Source organism: Engystomops pustulosus, chromosome 6 (genome assembly GCF_040894005.1).
Source record: "Engystomops pustulosus chromosome 6, aEngPut4.maternal, whole genome shotgun sequence".
Lineage (NCBI taxonomy): Eukaryota > Metazoa > Chordata > Amphibia > Anura > Leptodactylidae > Engystomops > Engystomops pustulosus.
The window spans coordinates 167,442,209-167,459,308 of record NC_092416.1 but is presented as its reverse complement, the minus strand read 5'-3'; the positions used below and the strand labels follow the sequence as shown (position 1 = coordinate 167,459,308).

Genomic DNA, 17,100 nt, shown 5'->3' with positions numbered 1-17,100 from the left:
CTCTAGAAAGCTTGTTATTTACAGTACAGGTGGCCCCCTACTTAAGAACACCCGACTTACAGATGACTCCTAGTTACATACGCACCTCTGGATTTTGGTAAGTTACTGTACTTTAGCCTTCGGCTACAATAATCAGCTGTAACAGTTATCAATGTTGCCTGTAATGAAGCTTTATTGATAATCCTGGTTCTTATGACAATCCAACATTTTTAAAATCCAATTGTCACAGAGACCAAAAAAAATTTGGTTGGGGTTACAATGATAAAATATACAGTTCCGACTTACATACAAATTCAACTTAAGAACAAACCTACAGAACCTATCCTGTATGTAACCCGGGGACTGCCTGTATTTTGTAATGAACATTGCATTGGGCAGGCCATTGCATATACAGCAACCTACCATCAGATCTACCTTATTAGGTAGGTTTCCTTGAAGCAAATCTGTACATGTGAAAAAAGGCATCTCCATCACTGTCCTGCCCCAAGTTAATGGGGGAAATGTAATAATCCAATCTGACGTCAGACTCATCTAAAACAACTGTCTAAATGCTTTGTCCTTTTTATAACACTTTTATGATGATGGGGGTGTGGTCTCTGGAAAGGGGGTGGGGTTTCTGGGGGAAGGGGGTGTGGCCGGTTGGAAAATAGTTTGTGCACCAAAAAATATTACAGTGTGCGCCACATGGTGGGGAACAGTTTGGATCAGCTAAAAGTGAGTCTTTATTAGAACTGGACCGTCCTACACTGCACTAGAATTTATCATCACAATAAATCTGGCACAGCAGAAGACTAGTGTACCATGCAAAACATGAATAAATTCCCCCTAATGTTTTATTTTTACTGCCCAAACAATGACATTTCCTAATTCCTCCATTAAAAAAAAAAATTAAGATTTTTGCAAGACGGTGATAAAAGATCGAAAATTTACTGAAAGATTAGAAATTTAACCAACGTGTCCAATTGGGAGCTAAATAAAGTCCATACAAAATGTACAAAATAGTGAATTGATGTGTCCAAAAATTCTGATTGTATTAATCCTGTGTCTGACCAACGAGGCCACTGGATCTCATGGTTGGGAGGGGTCTCCGCTGTCATTGTCATTGCAAATCGGTGAGGTGGGTCTTCTTCAGTCTCAACTGAATAGTAAAGTTGAGTTTCCAAAGGTTCCTGATAAAGAAGAAATATACAAGATGAGTGGAGGCAAAGAGGAGCTTCAGTCTACCAATAACTGATACTTATCTGGGAAATCTTGGGGGGCTTGTTTTTTTTACAGAGATCTATTAATATCCCTCGTCCATACTACTAAGCTCTTTAATGGGTCTGAGACGGATTAAGAGAGGAGCTACCAGAGAAATGATGTACAAAATCTGTACCACAAATATAATGTATTGTTTATAGAACTGGTCTCTTTGTATAGGGAAGAGACACTCTATCGGACCCTTGAGGCTCCTCAGACCAGATGCAACCACACTCTCTGATCACCCCAAAACACCCCCCGGGTAGCTACCTATAGGTGAGACAGAGAAAATTTATGGTGAATCGTTTAATTACTGTCACAGGTGCCCCGTTCCGGGTCGCTGGTGCACCCGTGTCCCTCTGCGTGAGAAGGTCCCCCCACGGCCCGGGTCTTGGGCGCACCTGTGCCTCCCCGCGGCCCCCGGCTCCCCTCAATACCTTACCTATCATTGTTCCCGCTCCTACAGCCGGAGTTCCTGCCTTCCTGTGCTCCTGTGTGTTCCAGTCCGTTCCTGTGTTCCCGTTCCCATCTGCCTGGACCTCCCGTTGCTGACCCCGGATTGGACTTGACCTTGCCCCTGCCCTGACCCTGTGCCTGAACCTGGCCACGAGACTGTCTTCTGCTAAGATACCTCGACCTTGACTGCCACCGCAGCCATCGCACCTGTGATACGACCTGGTGGTACCCCGCCGCAGCAAGCCCATCCTGCTTTGCGGTTGGCTCTGGTGAAGACCAGGTGCCACTTATATTCCAGTCCCAGGTGTCGGCTAGTACCATCTGCTGCGGTGGTCTAGAGGATCCACTGATCCCGAATCCTGACAATTATATAGGTATCTAAAATATGGTGCTCCTCTACTAGATGGTCCTAAAGACTGATGCAGAAGACACTGACCTGCTGCCAGATCATATGGTTTCCAGCTCTCTGTGATGTTCCTTGCGGCTACCTGGTTTAAAGAGGAGATATAAAATTATATCATAAGTGAATATTTCACAGGATAATATCTCAAAGAGGTTAAAAAAGATCTGCTCCTCGGAGGTGTGGACCAAACTTCAACCAGAAGTAATGGGCAAACCACCATCAATGTTCATTGCCATAGTGAGGGGGTCGATGGATTTGTAATACAGTGGTTCGCCCCGGTTTGACCATTTCTTTGGCCCATTTCCATGTTTTTTGGTAAAATCAGTAAAATTGTCCACATGGACATATTGGTCCATATTGACCTGGTGGCAACCCTACATAGAATCTTATTGTTATTTTGCCGCAACACACATGTTACAGCCAAAAATCTAGTTGAAAGTGAATGCGGTTGTGTTCTGTCTCGTAATTATGATGCAACAGTCACTGGAGATCCATCAATGAAGGTGTGACACGTGGCAACCAAAGTCTCCATGAAGCCCCACATATCACAGGCTACAGAGTAAAATCAGGACTCACGTAAATAGGACACAAAGATGAAAATAACCAAGAGTACAAGCAGAATGGGACCACAGATGATGAGCACCAAGTTGTTCCGTCCCAGAACATCTGGGGTCACTGATGTCAGGATATATTGTAGAGGGATGAGATACTCAAGTCCCGTGTCCTTATCTTTTTGATCAGTTTCACCCTCTTCTGGCGTGGTTGAGGAGTCATCCGGGTCACCTATAGATAGATGTGCCCAAAAAAGAAAACCCAACTTCATTATCCAAGTAAAATGTAAAGATCTAACCTGCACTTGCACCATGTAAGGTGGTGGAGTCAACCTCTCTGGTTCTTCAAGATTGTTGCTCTTCATACTTGCTGGCGGAGATTGTATATTTAAGGAGGTTAAATATAGAATCTCCCACAAAAATATTACCGTGACTGTGGTAATCTTCTTATATTTGTTACCCATGGCCTCCTTCCTAGTTCTTCTGCTCTGGGCATATTATCCGTGCCGTAGCTTCACAGCTCCCTGCTCCCTCAGCACCTCTCCCCCTGCTCCCTCACTGCAGCAGAGGAAGGGTCAGCACACAGTGGTAAGGGGGAAGTCTACTGCAATGCAACAGCCTGTGAAGCTACAGCATAGTGAAGCTACAGGCTCATTAGCCTAATTTTAAAGGTTGATTTTAGAAGGAAGGAGGCCATGAAAAACACATATAAGATGATCTCTGAGTAAGTGCCCCTGGTTTATTATGCTTGATTGTGATGGTAGATTTTCAGTGGTTATGTTCCCGTACCTACACGTAGAGTCTCATTTTTACTTGACTTTTCCCCGGTTGGGCTTATGGCCGTGCAGTTGAGATAGACCTGTGTCCCAGGAGTCATGGAAATGGTGAAGTTTGCAGCTACTGGACTATAGACCACCTTCTCCTGACGTAACTTGTCATTTATGAAGAGCTTATAGCGGAGAGGCAGAGGACCAGATTCAGAGAAACACGTGATGTGCATGGTGTTGTTGACAAGGAGACTGTAATGTATTATTGGTTCTGATACAGAGTCTGTAACAAAAGAAAAAAGACATTAAATTAAAAATGCATAATATAAGGCAAACCCACTGATGAGCAGATGACCGGACACATGTGCAGGAATTGCCCAGACCTGCGGGACATTACTGGGTTCTCTGGCTGGAGAGGAGAGGGAGGAGTTGGGCAGGAAGCATACAGGGAGGTGTACATAATTAACAGACAACGGAGCCTGGAGGTGCTCTGGTGATGTCCCCCGGAGCCCCTCAGGCTCATTTGTATAACTTTCAGTTTTTAATGTGGGCTACATCATGACAGCTGCCTAAGCCACTAGCATGCCTCTAACTACTAGTCGTGGTCTTAGGTACGCTTCCGATTCAAGCCACACATCCAACCAATCTACTGCCTAGTAGAAGTAGCAGAGAGGAACATCTAAAGCCGGTTACCTGCTGCTTCGTGGACTGTGTGCCAATAAAGAGACTGAGTTTATTGTTCAATATCCATGTGTGATCCTTGGCCGCAAACACCGCAGGCCTCCCCTTCACCACCTGCCTGGGGATCCATCACTTCACCAACACCGAAAGAGCCCCAGGAGTAGAGGATCCCTCTACTACATTACGACCTCCCCCTCTTCTTCCTTCCACTTACTGGCCCTGACATGTATGGATGAGGCCTGTTCACCTGGACCAAGCCACCCGTGACAGCACTCTGGCGCTAGGCCGCACTACAAGCCAGCCACTAGTGTACCAGGGAATCCATCTACCCCCACACCAGGGTCAGGCCAGGTCGGTGGACGTTGCATTGTTAGATTTCCTATTAGAGGAGGGGGTTGTGGATACCAAAGATTTGTGGCCAGAATCACTCACATTTAAAGGGAACCTAAATTTCTTACTAATTAAGATGCATAGAGATTTTTTTGACCGTTTTTATTTTCTTCTTTTTCGTGAATAATATTTTCTGCCCACGACAATGGGCGGCCATCATGCCTTAGCTGCTGTTTACAGCATTCAGAAATATGCTTTACAGCAGCTGATTGGATTATTGGAAGCTGCAGACTGGAGATGATCCACCCTACTGAACATGGCTGTCACTGGCCAGGCTAATTGGTTATTAGCTAGGGGCATCAGTTTGTTGGATGCATTGCAGCCAATTCGGCAATACTTCTTGGTTGTGAGGGATGCACCCAAACCCCGGCCAGCTCATCTCTACTTTACATGAAACCATTGATGTTGAAAATTTGCCTAAAATGTAGAAAAATGACAGTAAACACACAAACATAAATACAGGCAGTCCCCGGGTTACGTACAGGATGGGTTCTGTAGGTTTGTTCTTAAGTTGAATTTGTATGTAAGTCGAAACTGTATATTTTATAATTGTAACCCCAGACAGAATTTTTTTGGTCTCTGTGACAATGTTGGGTTGTCATAAGAATCAGGATTAAAAATAAATCTTAATTACAGACACATTTAATAAACGTTACAGTTGTTCATTGCAGCCTAAGGCTAAAGTACAGTAAATTACCAATATCCAGAGGTCCGTTTGTAACTGGGGGTCGTCTGTAAGTCGGGTGTTCTTAATTAGGAGACCACTTGTATAAATAGAATAAGACTTAAATATATGATAAAACTTACCCCGCCCTGATCCATGCTTGGGGTCTTGTGGAGCATGAGCCATAAGATTCCCTTTTTAAGGATAAGGATTATAAGCATACATAGGTCATTATATGAAAGATTTAGTGGCACTTATCAAATTTATCTAGCCGTCCTTATGTGCTACCACCTTATCCCTAAAACACCCAATGGGAAAAAGTCAAAGCTATTGCATAAAGTATAAGTGTAGGTGGGCACTAATAAGGAAGGTTCCGGATTTCTTAAATAAATTAATATTTATTTGTACATCCAAAAACATACAGATATAAAAATGACGTCTGTAGGTCTCATTTTTATATCTGTATGTTTTTGGATGTACAAATAAATATTAATTTATTTAAGAAATCCGGAACCTTCCTTATTAGGTCATTATATGTCTGTACAAGACAACCCCTTTAATTAAGTGACTGCATAATAACCAGGATGGGATCCCAAGGAATGCGTTAGCCTAAAAGGATCCAACCTGGGCCAACCGGCTGTGGTGCGGTAAAGAACCCGGTTGGAATTTTTGGATGGAAATGGTGACACTCTTATTATGAAACAAGTGTAATTCCCACTGAATGGATAAGGGCATGGTTCCTAGATGTGGACGCGGCCTTAGGGGCTAAGTCTTTGTACCAGGGAACAAACTGGCTCTAATCTGGGCCTGCACCATGGGCTACAACATGAATAATATACGTAAAAAATATTCTTAAAACTCACCAAGTAGTCCACCAACTGGAAAACCATCACTCCCTGTAACACAACAAGTAGATTATTAGTATTCATAGTCATTCATTATTGCCATAATTCATGACAATCCCTCCAAATTTTGCTTGCTCCAGCCTGAAAAGGGGCAGGGTTTGTGTTTCCCGCCAGGTCGGGTCAAGTCTTAAATGTTTTATTAAAACTGAAGGACCAGTTTTTAAAAAATGTATAGGTTATTACCATTCATAGTGACACATTTCTGCCACCATATTTGGCGACTTTCCCTCTAGTCTTTGTCTCCATGTTTGGATTTTGATGCAGGTAGGGAACATCAACTAGTTGTCTACCAATCATGTAGGGTTCGCAAGGCAAGTAGGCAGGGACAACATATAAATGTGTCTTCAAGGCATTCCCTGACCCAGCATAACTCCATGTTATTATTATGTCTTATTCTGTTTGTATATGTAGCCCATGAGCTGTAAAAGGCTGCGGAATATGATGGCGCTACAGAAATAAAGCAATCTTCTAATATATAAGCCCCTCGACCTTACTTTCCATGGTGTTGAAGGACGCCTGATTCTTCTCTCAGTGTAGATTGGCCATTGCCATCCCTTTTATTACTACTGAATATTAGTTATTACCTCCTATACATCCCCACTGAATTGAGAAGGACATGGATCCTAGAAGAAGTGGAAATATTAGGGTCTAATCCCATAACCTCCCGGAGTCTCTTGGAAAAGACCTTTTGTAATTTTCATTGATATAAATGTAGTCCCCATGCAACTGGCTCTTACCTGGACCTGGACCATGACTTGTCACATCTTGAAATATTGAGCTCCCTTTTTAAAATCCCTTTTTAAACTAATGAAAATGATTTATTACCTCCTATAACTTCCCCACTGACTTGAGATCATGGAACCCAGAAGTGGTGGAGTTATTGAGGCCAAACCCCGTCACCTCCTAGAGTCTATTGGATAATATCTTTTGTGAATTTGATTTACATTGATATAAATGTACAGCCCATGAAACTGGATCTTACCTGGACCTACACCATGGCTGCTCACATCTTGTAGGTTGTGTGAGGATGAAGATGTTCGGTGGACAACAGAGACCACTGCAGGCAAGAAGAAATGGACATAGAAGGAAGGCAAAAATCTGGGCACATTATGGCCAGTGGGACACAGGCGTGTTTGATCCAATGGGATTTGTGAGACCCAACCCTAAAACCGAACTGAACTAACTTGCTGAATTCATTAATTCATCCTAAAAGTGGTGGAAGCATTGGGACCTTACCCTGTCACCTCCCGGAGTCTATTGGAAAAGACCTTTTGTAATTTTGATTTACATTCATAAATCTACTCCCCATGAAACGGGGTCTTACCTGGATCTGCACCATGGCTGCTCACGTCTTGTAGGTTCTGTGAGGTTGAAAATGTTCGGTGGACGACAGAGACCACTGCAGGCAAGAAGAAATGGACATAAGAAGGAGGCAAAATCTGGGCAGTTTATGGCCTTTTCTAGACAGGCAAATTTGATCCAATGGGATTTACGAGACCTAACCTAAAAGTGAACTGACTTGCTGAATTCAGTTCAGAAGTACAAGGTTCAGGCTGGACATACAAGATGACTGATACCACAAATTTGGGCAAAACCATCGTCAAGATGTATAGAGTCTTCCCCCTGACTTTCCCGTGATGTCCAATGTTGAAGGATTCCTGATTATTCTCTCAGTGGGGAAAAGCCATGGCTAGATCATCAACAATTTACACAATTACCCTTGAAATATTGAGCTTCCTTTTCAAAATCCCTTTTTAAACTAATAGAAATTAGTAATGACCTCCAACAACTTCCCCTCTGACTGGAGAAGGACATGGATCCTAGAAGTGGTGGAAGCATTTGGGTCTAACCCCCTTCATCTCCTATAGTCTATTGGTAAATACTTTTTGTAATTTTGATTTACATTGATATAAATCTCCATGAAACTGGGTCTTACCTGGATCTGCACCATGGCTGCTCACGTCTTCTTGGTTCCGTGAGGATGAAAATGTTTGGTGGACAACTGAGACCACTGTAGGCAAGAAGAAATAAACATTGGAAGGAGGGAAAATCTGGGTACATTATGTCCATTTGTAGTCATGGGAGTTTGTTCCAACTGGATTTAAGAGACCTTATCTAAAAGTGAACTGAATTGACTTGTTTAAGTTGAGTTCACCAGGACAAGGTCCGAGCTGGAACAAATTCACTCATGTGAATTTGGCAATCGGCCAAACAAAACCAAATAAAGAAACTGAAAAAAAATTCTTTCATCCCTTTTATTACTACTGAATATTAGTTATTACATCCTATACATCCCAACTGAACTGAGAAGGACATGGATCCTAGAAGCAGTGGAAACATTAGGGCCTAACCTCATAAACTCCCGGAGTCTCTTGGAGGAGACCTTTTGTAATTTTCATTGATATAAATGTAGTCCCCATGCAACTGGCTCTTACCTGGACCTGCACCATGACTTGTCACATCTTGAAATATTGAGCTCCCTTTTTAAAATCCCTTTTTAAACTAATGAAAATGATTAATGACCTCCTATAACTTCCCCACTGACTTGAGATCATGGGACCCAGAAGTGGTGGAGTTATTGAGGCCTAACCACGTCACCTCCTAGAGTCTATTGGATAATATCTTTTGTGAATTTGATTTACATTGATATAAATGTACAGCCCATGAAACTGGATCTTAACTGGACCTACACCATGGCTGCTCACATCTTGTAGGTTGTGTGAGGATGAAGATGTTCGGTGGACAACAGAGACCACTGCAGGCAAGAAGAAATGGACATAGAAGGAAGGCAAAAATCTGGGCACATTATGGTCAGTGGGACACAGGCGAGTTTGATCCAATGGGATTTATGAGATCCAACCCTAAAACCGAACTGAACTAACTTGCTGAATTTATGAATTCATCGTAGAAGTGGTGGAAGCATTGGGACCTAACCCTGTCACCTCCAGAAGTCTATTGGAAAAGACCTTTGTCTTGATTTACATTGATATAAATCTACTCCCCATGAAACGGGGTCTTACCTGGATCTGCACCATGGCTGCTCACATCTTGTAGGTTCTGTGAGGATGAAAATGTTCGGTGGACAACAGAGACCACTACAGGCAAGAAGAAATGGACATAAGGAGGAGGCAAAATCTGGGCAGTTTATGGCCTTTTCTAGACAGGCAAATTTGATCCAATGGGATTTACGTGACTGACTGACTGGACATACAAGATGACTGATTCCACATATTTGGCCAAAACCATCTTTGAGATGTATAGAGTCTTCCCCCTGACTTTCCAGTGATGTCCGATGGTGACGGATTCCTGATTATTCTCTCAGTGGGGATAAGCCGTTGCCAGACCATCAACAATTTACACAATTACCCTTGAAATATTGAGCTTCCTTTTTAAAATCCCTTTTTTAACTAATAGACATTAGTAATGACCTCTTATAACTTCCCCTCTGACTGGAGAAGGACATGGATCCTAGAAGTGGTGGAAGCATTGGGGTCTAACCCCGTCATCTCCTATAGTCTATTGGTAAATACTTTTTGTAATTTTGATTTACATTGATATAAATCTCCATGAAACTGGGTCTTACCTGGATCTGCACCATGGCTGCTCACGTCTTGTAGGTTGTGTGAGGATGAAAATGTTCGGTGGACAACAGAGACCACTGCAGGTAAGAAGAAATGGACATAGGAAGGAGGCAAAATCTCGGCAGTTTATGGTCTTTTCTAGACAGGCAAATTTTATCCAATGGGATTTACGTGACCTAAACTAAAAGTGAACTGACTGGACATACAAGATGACTGATCCCACAAATTTGGAAAGGAGTGAAAATCTGGGCAAATTATGGCCATTTGTAGTCATGGGAGTTTGTTCCAACTGAATTTACGAGACCTGATCTAAAACTAAACTGAATTGACTTGTTTAAGTTGAGTTCACCAGGACAAGGTTCAAGCTGGAACAAATTCACTCATATGCAAATCAGCCAAACAAAACCAAATAAAGAAACTGAAAAAAATTCTACCATCCCATTTATTACTACTGAATATTAGTTATTACCTCCTCTACATCCCAACTGAACTGAGAAGGACATGGATCCTAGAAGCAGTGGAAACATTAGGGCCTAACCTCATAAACTCCTGGAATCTCTTGGAAGAGACCTTTTGTAATTTTATATTGCTATAAATGTAGGCCCCATGAAACTGGCTCTTACCTGGACCTGAACCATGACTTGTCACATCTTGTAGGTTCTGAGAGGATGAAAATGTTTGGTGGACAACAGAGACCACTGCAGGCAAGAACAAATGGACATAAGAGGACACAAGAGGGCAGATTATGACCACAAGTGAGTTATTTACAAATTAACTTGGTATTATACTTCATTAAGTGTAAAAGTTTTGTTGTGTCTTTTTTGTCTGCTTCTTTCTCCTGCAGTGAGCAGTCAATCTGAAAAACACCCTGTCCACCTCAGAGAGGTAATAAGATAGCGGATATATCTGTCACTAAGCTGTTGCCTGCCCAGCTCCTCGCAATCTTCCCTGCACCCTCCCCTCCCCGCTTCCCTATGGCAACCCCAGGGTCCGACTTTGAGATAAGAGTCCTGAGTGCGCCTGATCATCCATCATCCTGGGTGCAAGTTAGGTAGTGCACAGGGGTGATATTTGAAACCAGCCATATAGGAAGGCTGAGGAAGTGAGAACATGGCGGTGGGCATGTACTTAGTGCTCTGGGGCCGGGTAATTGCCAGTGCTGCCAGAAGGGCTCCTTTAATGTCCCATGGTGCATTTGGGCTTACTTTCACACTAATGAAAGCCCTAAAAACATAACAAAGAAGAGATCTTGCATCAGGGTGCCATAAGAAATCTACTTATGGAGCTATTTTATCCACATGGTAAATTTCCATTTATATTTCACTCAGTAAGTGGAAAAACTATATTAATAAGATCGAGTACTATTAGGATCATTTGGAAAAAAAAATTACGGCTATGATCTTAAAGCATTACTACATGAAGTTTTTTTTCAAGTTTTAACATTTTTTTTACATGGACAAGTTTTTATGTTTTTCTTACAGAAAATCCTTTGGAAAAACCATACCCATAGCAGACACTATGTCAATATAAATGGGGAAAATATGTATTAAACAGATGGTTTGGTGTCCCAGTTGTGGCCAGAAGCTGTAACCATGCACCATGTACCATGCTGCCTGCAGATAGGACACTATGTACCATGCTGCCTGCAGATAGGAGACTATGTACCATGCTGCCTGCAGATAGGAGACTATGTACCATGCTGCCTGCAGATAGGTCACTACGTACCATGCTGCCTGCAGATAGAACACTATGTACCATGCTGCCTGCAGATAGGACACTATGTACCATGCTGCCTGCAGATAGGACACTATGCACCATGTTGCCTGCAGATAGGACACTATGTAACATACTGCCTGCAGATAGGACACTATGTAACATGCTGCCTGCAGATAGGACACTATGTACCATGCTGCCTGCAGATAGGACACTATGTACAGGCCTGGGATCAGTCGCAGCCTCCTCCAGTATACATGGATGTTGTCCTGGGAGAGGGCTTGTAATCCTGGCTATGAGGCTATCATGCTACACCAGGAGACCTGCAGAATATTGACATGAAGGTCTTGATGTCACATCTCAAAGAAAAAGTAAAGCTGAAAATGACTTGGCATGTTTACACAGGACTGTATGACGTAGCATGAGTATGCCTGTGAGCAGATAACATTACGTTACTATATCATAGGGCCGGGGGCCACAAAGGGTGCGACCTCTGTGGGATCGCGACGTAAGAGTCAACTGATCCAGAAGTCCCATAGAAAGCCCTATTCTATACTAAGGAATAGAGGGTCTATTGGGAGGAAGCCCCTTTAGCCATGTCATCTTTCAGTGTCTATAGATGAAACCATATAAATTTCATGATGAACAAACATGGCAGACACAAATCTGGTTCTTACCTGGGTGTGAGACATGGATTGTAGAGTGCTCTTCTATTTTGGTGGAACCCCCAGTTGTTGAGACATCAGCGGAAGCTGCAAGAAAGAACAAATACACATAGGGGGCGATGTTCAATTCTCCATTCATCACTTCTGTGGGGAAAGGGTTTTACATTTTCAGGAAATCATTCATAATCAGGGGCGTAACTTCAGGGGGTGCAGAGGATGCGGTCGCAACCGGGCCCAAGAGGCTTTGGGGGCCCATAAGGTGTCTTTTTCCCATATGAGAAGACTAGTACTATAAACCATACATTATAGTCGGGGCCCTGGCACAGACTTTGCACTGGGGCCCATCAATGTCAAGTTACGCCACTGTTCATAATGTTTGTAAAATGTAACATTGTACAATTTTCCAACACAGTTTGTCACTCAGGTGCACGGCTCATTATATCCCTGGCCATGTGATGTCACTCAGGTGCACGGCTCATTATATCCCTGGCCATGTGATGTCACACAGGTGCACGGCTCATTATATTCCTGGCCATGTGATGTCACACAGGTGCACGGCTCATTATATCCCTGGCCATGTGATGTCACACAGGTGCACGGCTCATTATATCGCTGGCCATGTGATGTCACACAGGTGCACGGCTCATTTTATTCCTGGCCATGTGATGTCACACAGGTGCACGGCTCATATCCCTGACCATGTGATGCCACACAGGTGCATGGCTCATATCCCTGGCCATGTGATGTCACACAGGTGCACGGCTCATATCCCTGGCCATGTGATGTCACACAGGTGCACGGCTCATATCCCTGGCCATGTGATGTCACATAGGTGCACAGCTTGTTATTTTCCCTGTCATGTGATGTCACAGTCACATCTGTGTAACATCACATGACCAGGGATATAACAAGCCCTGCACCTGTGTAACATTACATAACCAGGAATATAATGAGCCATGCACCTGTGTGATATCACATGACCAGGGATATAACAAGCCCTGCACCTGTGTAACATCACATGACCAAGAATATAATGAGCTGTGCACCTGTGTAACATTACATAACCAGGAAGTGTTTCCTATTCACAGGAAGTAAACAATGAAGGTTCCTATAGAATGACAGCAAGCAGAGATCTGATACAGATAGTATATTGGAAAATTGTATATTATCATTAAACATGTGCTTGTGTATGAGGGATTAGGGGGAATAGTATTTGGGATCCACATTATCACAATGTGCAGAAAATAAGATCTTATAGAACAATTACCACAGAATACTCAGTTACAACCTCTTGGATCTTGAATGTTCTCTTTCATTACTGTGGGGGGGAGGTGGCGTCTCATTGGGGAGACTCATATATTGGGGCACATTTACTTACCCGGTCCGGTAAGTTCCCCAAAAGTGCATTGTCCGACAATAATGCACTGTGCCACGATTCACTAAGATTGTGCGCCCGATATCCTGCATGTGTCGCTTCCCTGCTCAGGTCCACCGGAGTTCACCTTCTTCTTCCTGGTGCATGTAAGTGCATTGTGTTGCGATACAATTTGAAAGTTAAATCCCGTGCTCAGTCCGAATCAGTCAGATCGTCCGACGACACGCTTCCCCGATTTGTGTCACATGAAAGCGCAGCTGTGCCAAAAAATGATCGCATGCGACACAATCCCAGCGCAGACCCCTGTCACATACTTATCCAAGCCGCGCAATCCCCGAAAACGGAGAACAGTCCGACGGAAGTGCGATCCGTGATCCTTAGTAAAGAAGCCCCAATATGTGGATAATTCTTTGTGGAAGTAAAATACCTGGAAACCATTGTCTGCAGAGGAGTGTCTGCTTGTCACAAGGTAGTTTTCTCTCTTTTCGGAGGAGAGCTGATTTGCATATATGTTGTAATATAAACAAGAACCTTCCCATCCCCAGAAGGACGTTCCAGACGTTCCATCTCCACATTATTTAAGAAATCATCAACAATAGAGACTTTGCCAAGAGAGGACCAAGGAAATAGAAGTAATAATAAATGTAGGTTGTCTTACTGATGGCGCAGGCTGTCAGTAATAAGAAATGCAGCCTCATGGCTCCGTCCTGTGGGAGATGTGGAGATCCCGGCGCTCTACAAGAGATCTGACACCCTGACACGAGCACCAACACTACTGACCCCCACGGGAGCTGATTTCCCACATGTTGTGTGTAGATAAGACACTGCTATCTACTGTAATGGGTTGGGTAACTCTACCTAAACCACACATAGCAAAATAAGTGCAGGATAGCAACGTAACCCCTAAAAATGTATTACCACCACCAACAGCCCCCCTCCCCCTTCCCCAAGCATATAGCACTGGCAAATTGTATAGTGGCAAAATAAAAATTAGGTACAATTTTCCAAGATTTCTACAATCCCCCTATTTCCTCCTGTAATGAGATGGAAAAGAGTGGTAGAAAGTGCACAAAAAGTTTCCATGTACATTTACAATGTACAATTTTGATATATAAATTCACCCCACAAGGTAAGGGCAATAAAAAAAAAACCACCAAGCATATTTTTTTTTTTATTTTGATGCCTCTTTCACGCAGAAAAAGTGAAATTAAAAAAATTAATTAAAAAAAAAATTTATATTTTTGAAAAGGGTTTGTGCTGCCAGATTATGGGGGCAAAAAAGCACTTTTTCCTTATTTATTTTTTGAAGGAAATCAACTTAAAAATCCATCATGATAAAGCTCATAGATCCAGGCACCGTGACTGTGGTATTTTCTTATATGTGTTATCCATGGCCTCCTTCCTTCTAAAATCAACTGCTAAAATGATGCTAATCAGCCTGGTTACATATTGAAACATTTAATGTGAACATTACAGTATTTTTCGGACTATAAGGCGCACTGGAGTATAAGGCGCACCATCATTAAATGCCTGCTAAAACGTCTAGGTTCATATATATATTAGGTGCGCCGGATTATAAGGCGCACCTGATTATAAGGATGAATGACCAGCAGGTGGCAGACCTGTGCACAGTTCAAGGCAGCTGTTGTCTGTCAGTACGGTTCATATATAAGGCGCACTGGACTATAAGGCGCACGTTTGATTTCTGACTCCCAGGATTAACGGGGTATTCCATCTGGGCGGTCACATTTAATTCACCCGCTATGTACCTTATATACTTGAGAAATACCTGAGATTTTCAGCACAAAAAATGTGCTATAAAAACCAAACTCGGTTTATACTTGAGTCTTTAAAAAAATTAACTCAGTAATCACTTTTCCCTTAGGTCCTCGTGGGTCCTCTTCCTGATTCCTGTGGGGGGACAGCTACAGGTTTGTGCGGCAAGTGGCTGACATCATAGTTTGTTCACACAGGAACATTTTTTTAAATAACATACAATTGTAGAAATGTACAGTATATATATGGCAGGTGATTTAAATTAAAAGTAAATGCCAAAATGAGAATAACCCTAGAGACAGCCATCAGCTAGCCAGGAAGCCAACTGGTACTGATTTGTTTGTAATGTCCCATCCAGCGGGCCATTACAAAAGCAGCATTATACAACAGTTGTTTGTTCTCAGGTGCATGCAAAATCCCAGAACCTAGACCCAGTTCATAACATAAATAAAAAACAAAAAAAACTAGCAGCAATCAATCCAATAAAACAGTTTAGGTAATTTTATTCCTTGTATCCCAATGTTTCACTTGAGAGCCGTTACTGTGGACACGATCATAAAAGTGCTTTTCTATTAAATCTTCCAGTGCTGCCAATATCTATCTATCTATTCCTTATATTATACACTACATGGTGTCATTAAAGGATATCTACCACCATGATCAACAATTGTAAATCACAAACACCTACATACTGGTGTATGCACCCCACCCCCTTCTTGCAGGACCCACTCTTCTTTTAGCTTTTCATGCCCTTATTTTTAATATAAAAATTTTGCAAATAAGCCTGAGGGGCTCTAGGCTATGCTCTTTTTTCATAAAAACAAGGGCATAAAAAGCTAAAAGAATTGCCGGACGCCGAAAAGGCGTTCGACAGAGTGAACTGGGATTACGCCTTCGCAGTATTAGATAAATTTGGTTTGGAGGGAGAGATAAACAATGCCATAAGGGCACTATATTCAAACCCCATGGCTCAAGTATTTACAAATGGCATATTATCAACGCCCTTTAAACTGACAAATGGCACACGCCAGGGATGTCCCCTTTCCCCACTATTCTTTAATTTATCAATTGAGCCCCTAGCAGAACAAATTAGAAAGAATAAGAACATAAAGGGAATACAAATGGGACAAATCAACAATACTATATCACTATTCGCAGATGATATAATCCTTACATTATGCGACCCTCTAAAATCACTGCCAGAAACATTACAAACCATAGAGGAGTTTAGTAAATACTCATACTACAAAATTAATAAAACAAAATCCCAAGCTCTTCCCATTAATCTGATCCCCTCCACATTGAGACAACTCAAGATTACATACGATTTGGATTGGCAGGATACCGGTATCTCATATCTAGGGGTAAAACTGACCTATCCAACTAACCTACTAATACAGCATAATTACAACCCATTACTAACAAATATTGAAAAGGATTTAGAATCATACTCAAGAGCAATACTATCCTGGTGTGGCAGAATAGCGGCATACAAGATGATGGTACTCCCCCGCTACCTCTTTATATTCAGATCTTTAAATATTCCAGTACCTGAAAGTTTCTTTAAGAAAGCACACTCACAACTCTCTAAATTCATTTGGGCAGGCAAAAAACCAAGGATAGCCCGTGGACTAATGACTAGAGAAAAATTAGCTGGGGGACTTGGTCTGCCTGACCTAAAAAATTATTATAATGCCGCTGTACTGGATCAAACAAGCCACTGGTGGGGGGAAACCTCAAAACATTGGTACAAGCAAGAAGAACACCTAAATGACAACTTTCCACTAATATTCAGACTGTATAATGGACTGTGGGGCCTACCCAACACCCCCCCTAAAACAGCAATAATCAAAGCAGCAGACCAAGCATGGCAATCACTCCTCTGTAAACATAAAGCAGATGGAACTCCATTCCCTCTCAGCAGGATTCCCATA

The 17,100-nt window shown here is 42.5% G+C and overlaps 1 protein-coding gene across 4 annotated transcripts; it reads right to left on the bottom strand.

Annotated features, from left to right (window-relative positions):
- Window positions 1-815: 815 nt before the first annotated feature.
- On the bottom strand, window positions 816-14,192 carry LOC140064935 (uncharacterized). Of its 4 annotated transcripts, XM_072112279.1 has the most exons (14): window positions 14,049-14,192; window positions 12,028-12,102; window positions 10,261-10,335; window positions 9,640-9,714; window positions 9,077-9,151; window positions 7,993-8,067; window positions 7,381-7,455; window positions 7,039-7,113; window positions 6,015-6,047; window positions 5,295-5,345; window positions 3,439-3,699; window positions 2,675-2,881; window positions 2,132-2,183; window positions 816-1,169 (listed from the first exon to the last, which is right to left on the bottom strand). In XM_072112279.1, the coding sequence occupies exons 1-13, from the start codon at window positions 14,086-14,088 to the stop codon at window positions 2,143-2,145; spliced, it is 1,158 nt and encodes a 385-aa protein (XP_071968380.1). In that variant the 5' UTR covers window positions 14,089-14,192; the 3' UTR covers window positions 816-1,169; window positions 2,132-2,142. The 4 variants fall into 4 exon arrangements, with proteins under 4 accessions (XP_071968380.1, XP_071968381.1, XP_071968384.1 ...); XM_072112280.1 differs by lacking the exon at window positions 7,993-8,067 and having other exon boundaries at window positions 14,049-14,191; XM_072112283.1 differs by lacking the exon at window positions 9,077-9,151 and having other exon boundaries at window positions 14,049-14,191.
- Window positions 14,193-17,100: the final 2,908 nt, after the last annotated feature.

Bases quoted from the DNA above. Each gene is read 5' to 3' on its own strand.
- LOC140064935 (XM_072112279.1), bottom strand. From the start codon at position 14,088: ATGAGGCTGCATTTCTTATTACTGACAGCCTGCGCCATCA. The intron at 12,103-14,048 runs GTAAGACAACCT...TCTTTCTTGCAG, and splicing joins ACTGACAGCCTGCGCCATCA to CTTCCGCTGATGTCTCAACA. The intron at 3,700-5,294 runs GTAAGTTTTATC...CTTTTGTTACAG, and splicing joins CAAGCATGGATCAGGGCGGG to ACTCTGTATCAGAACCAATA.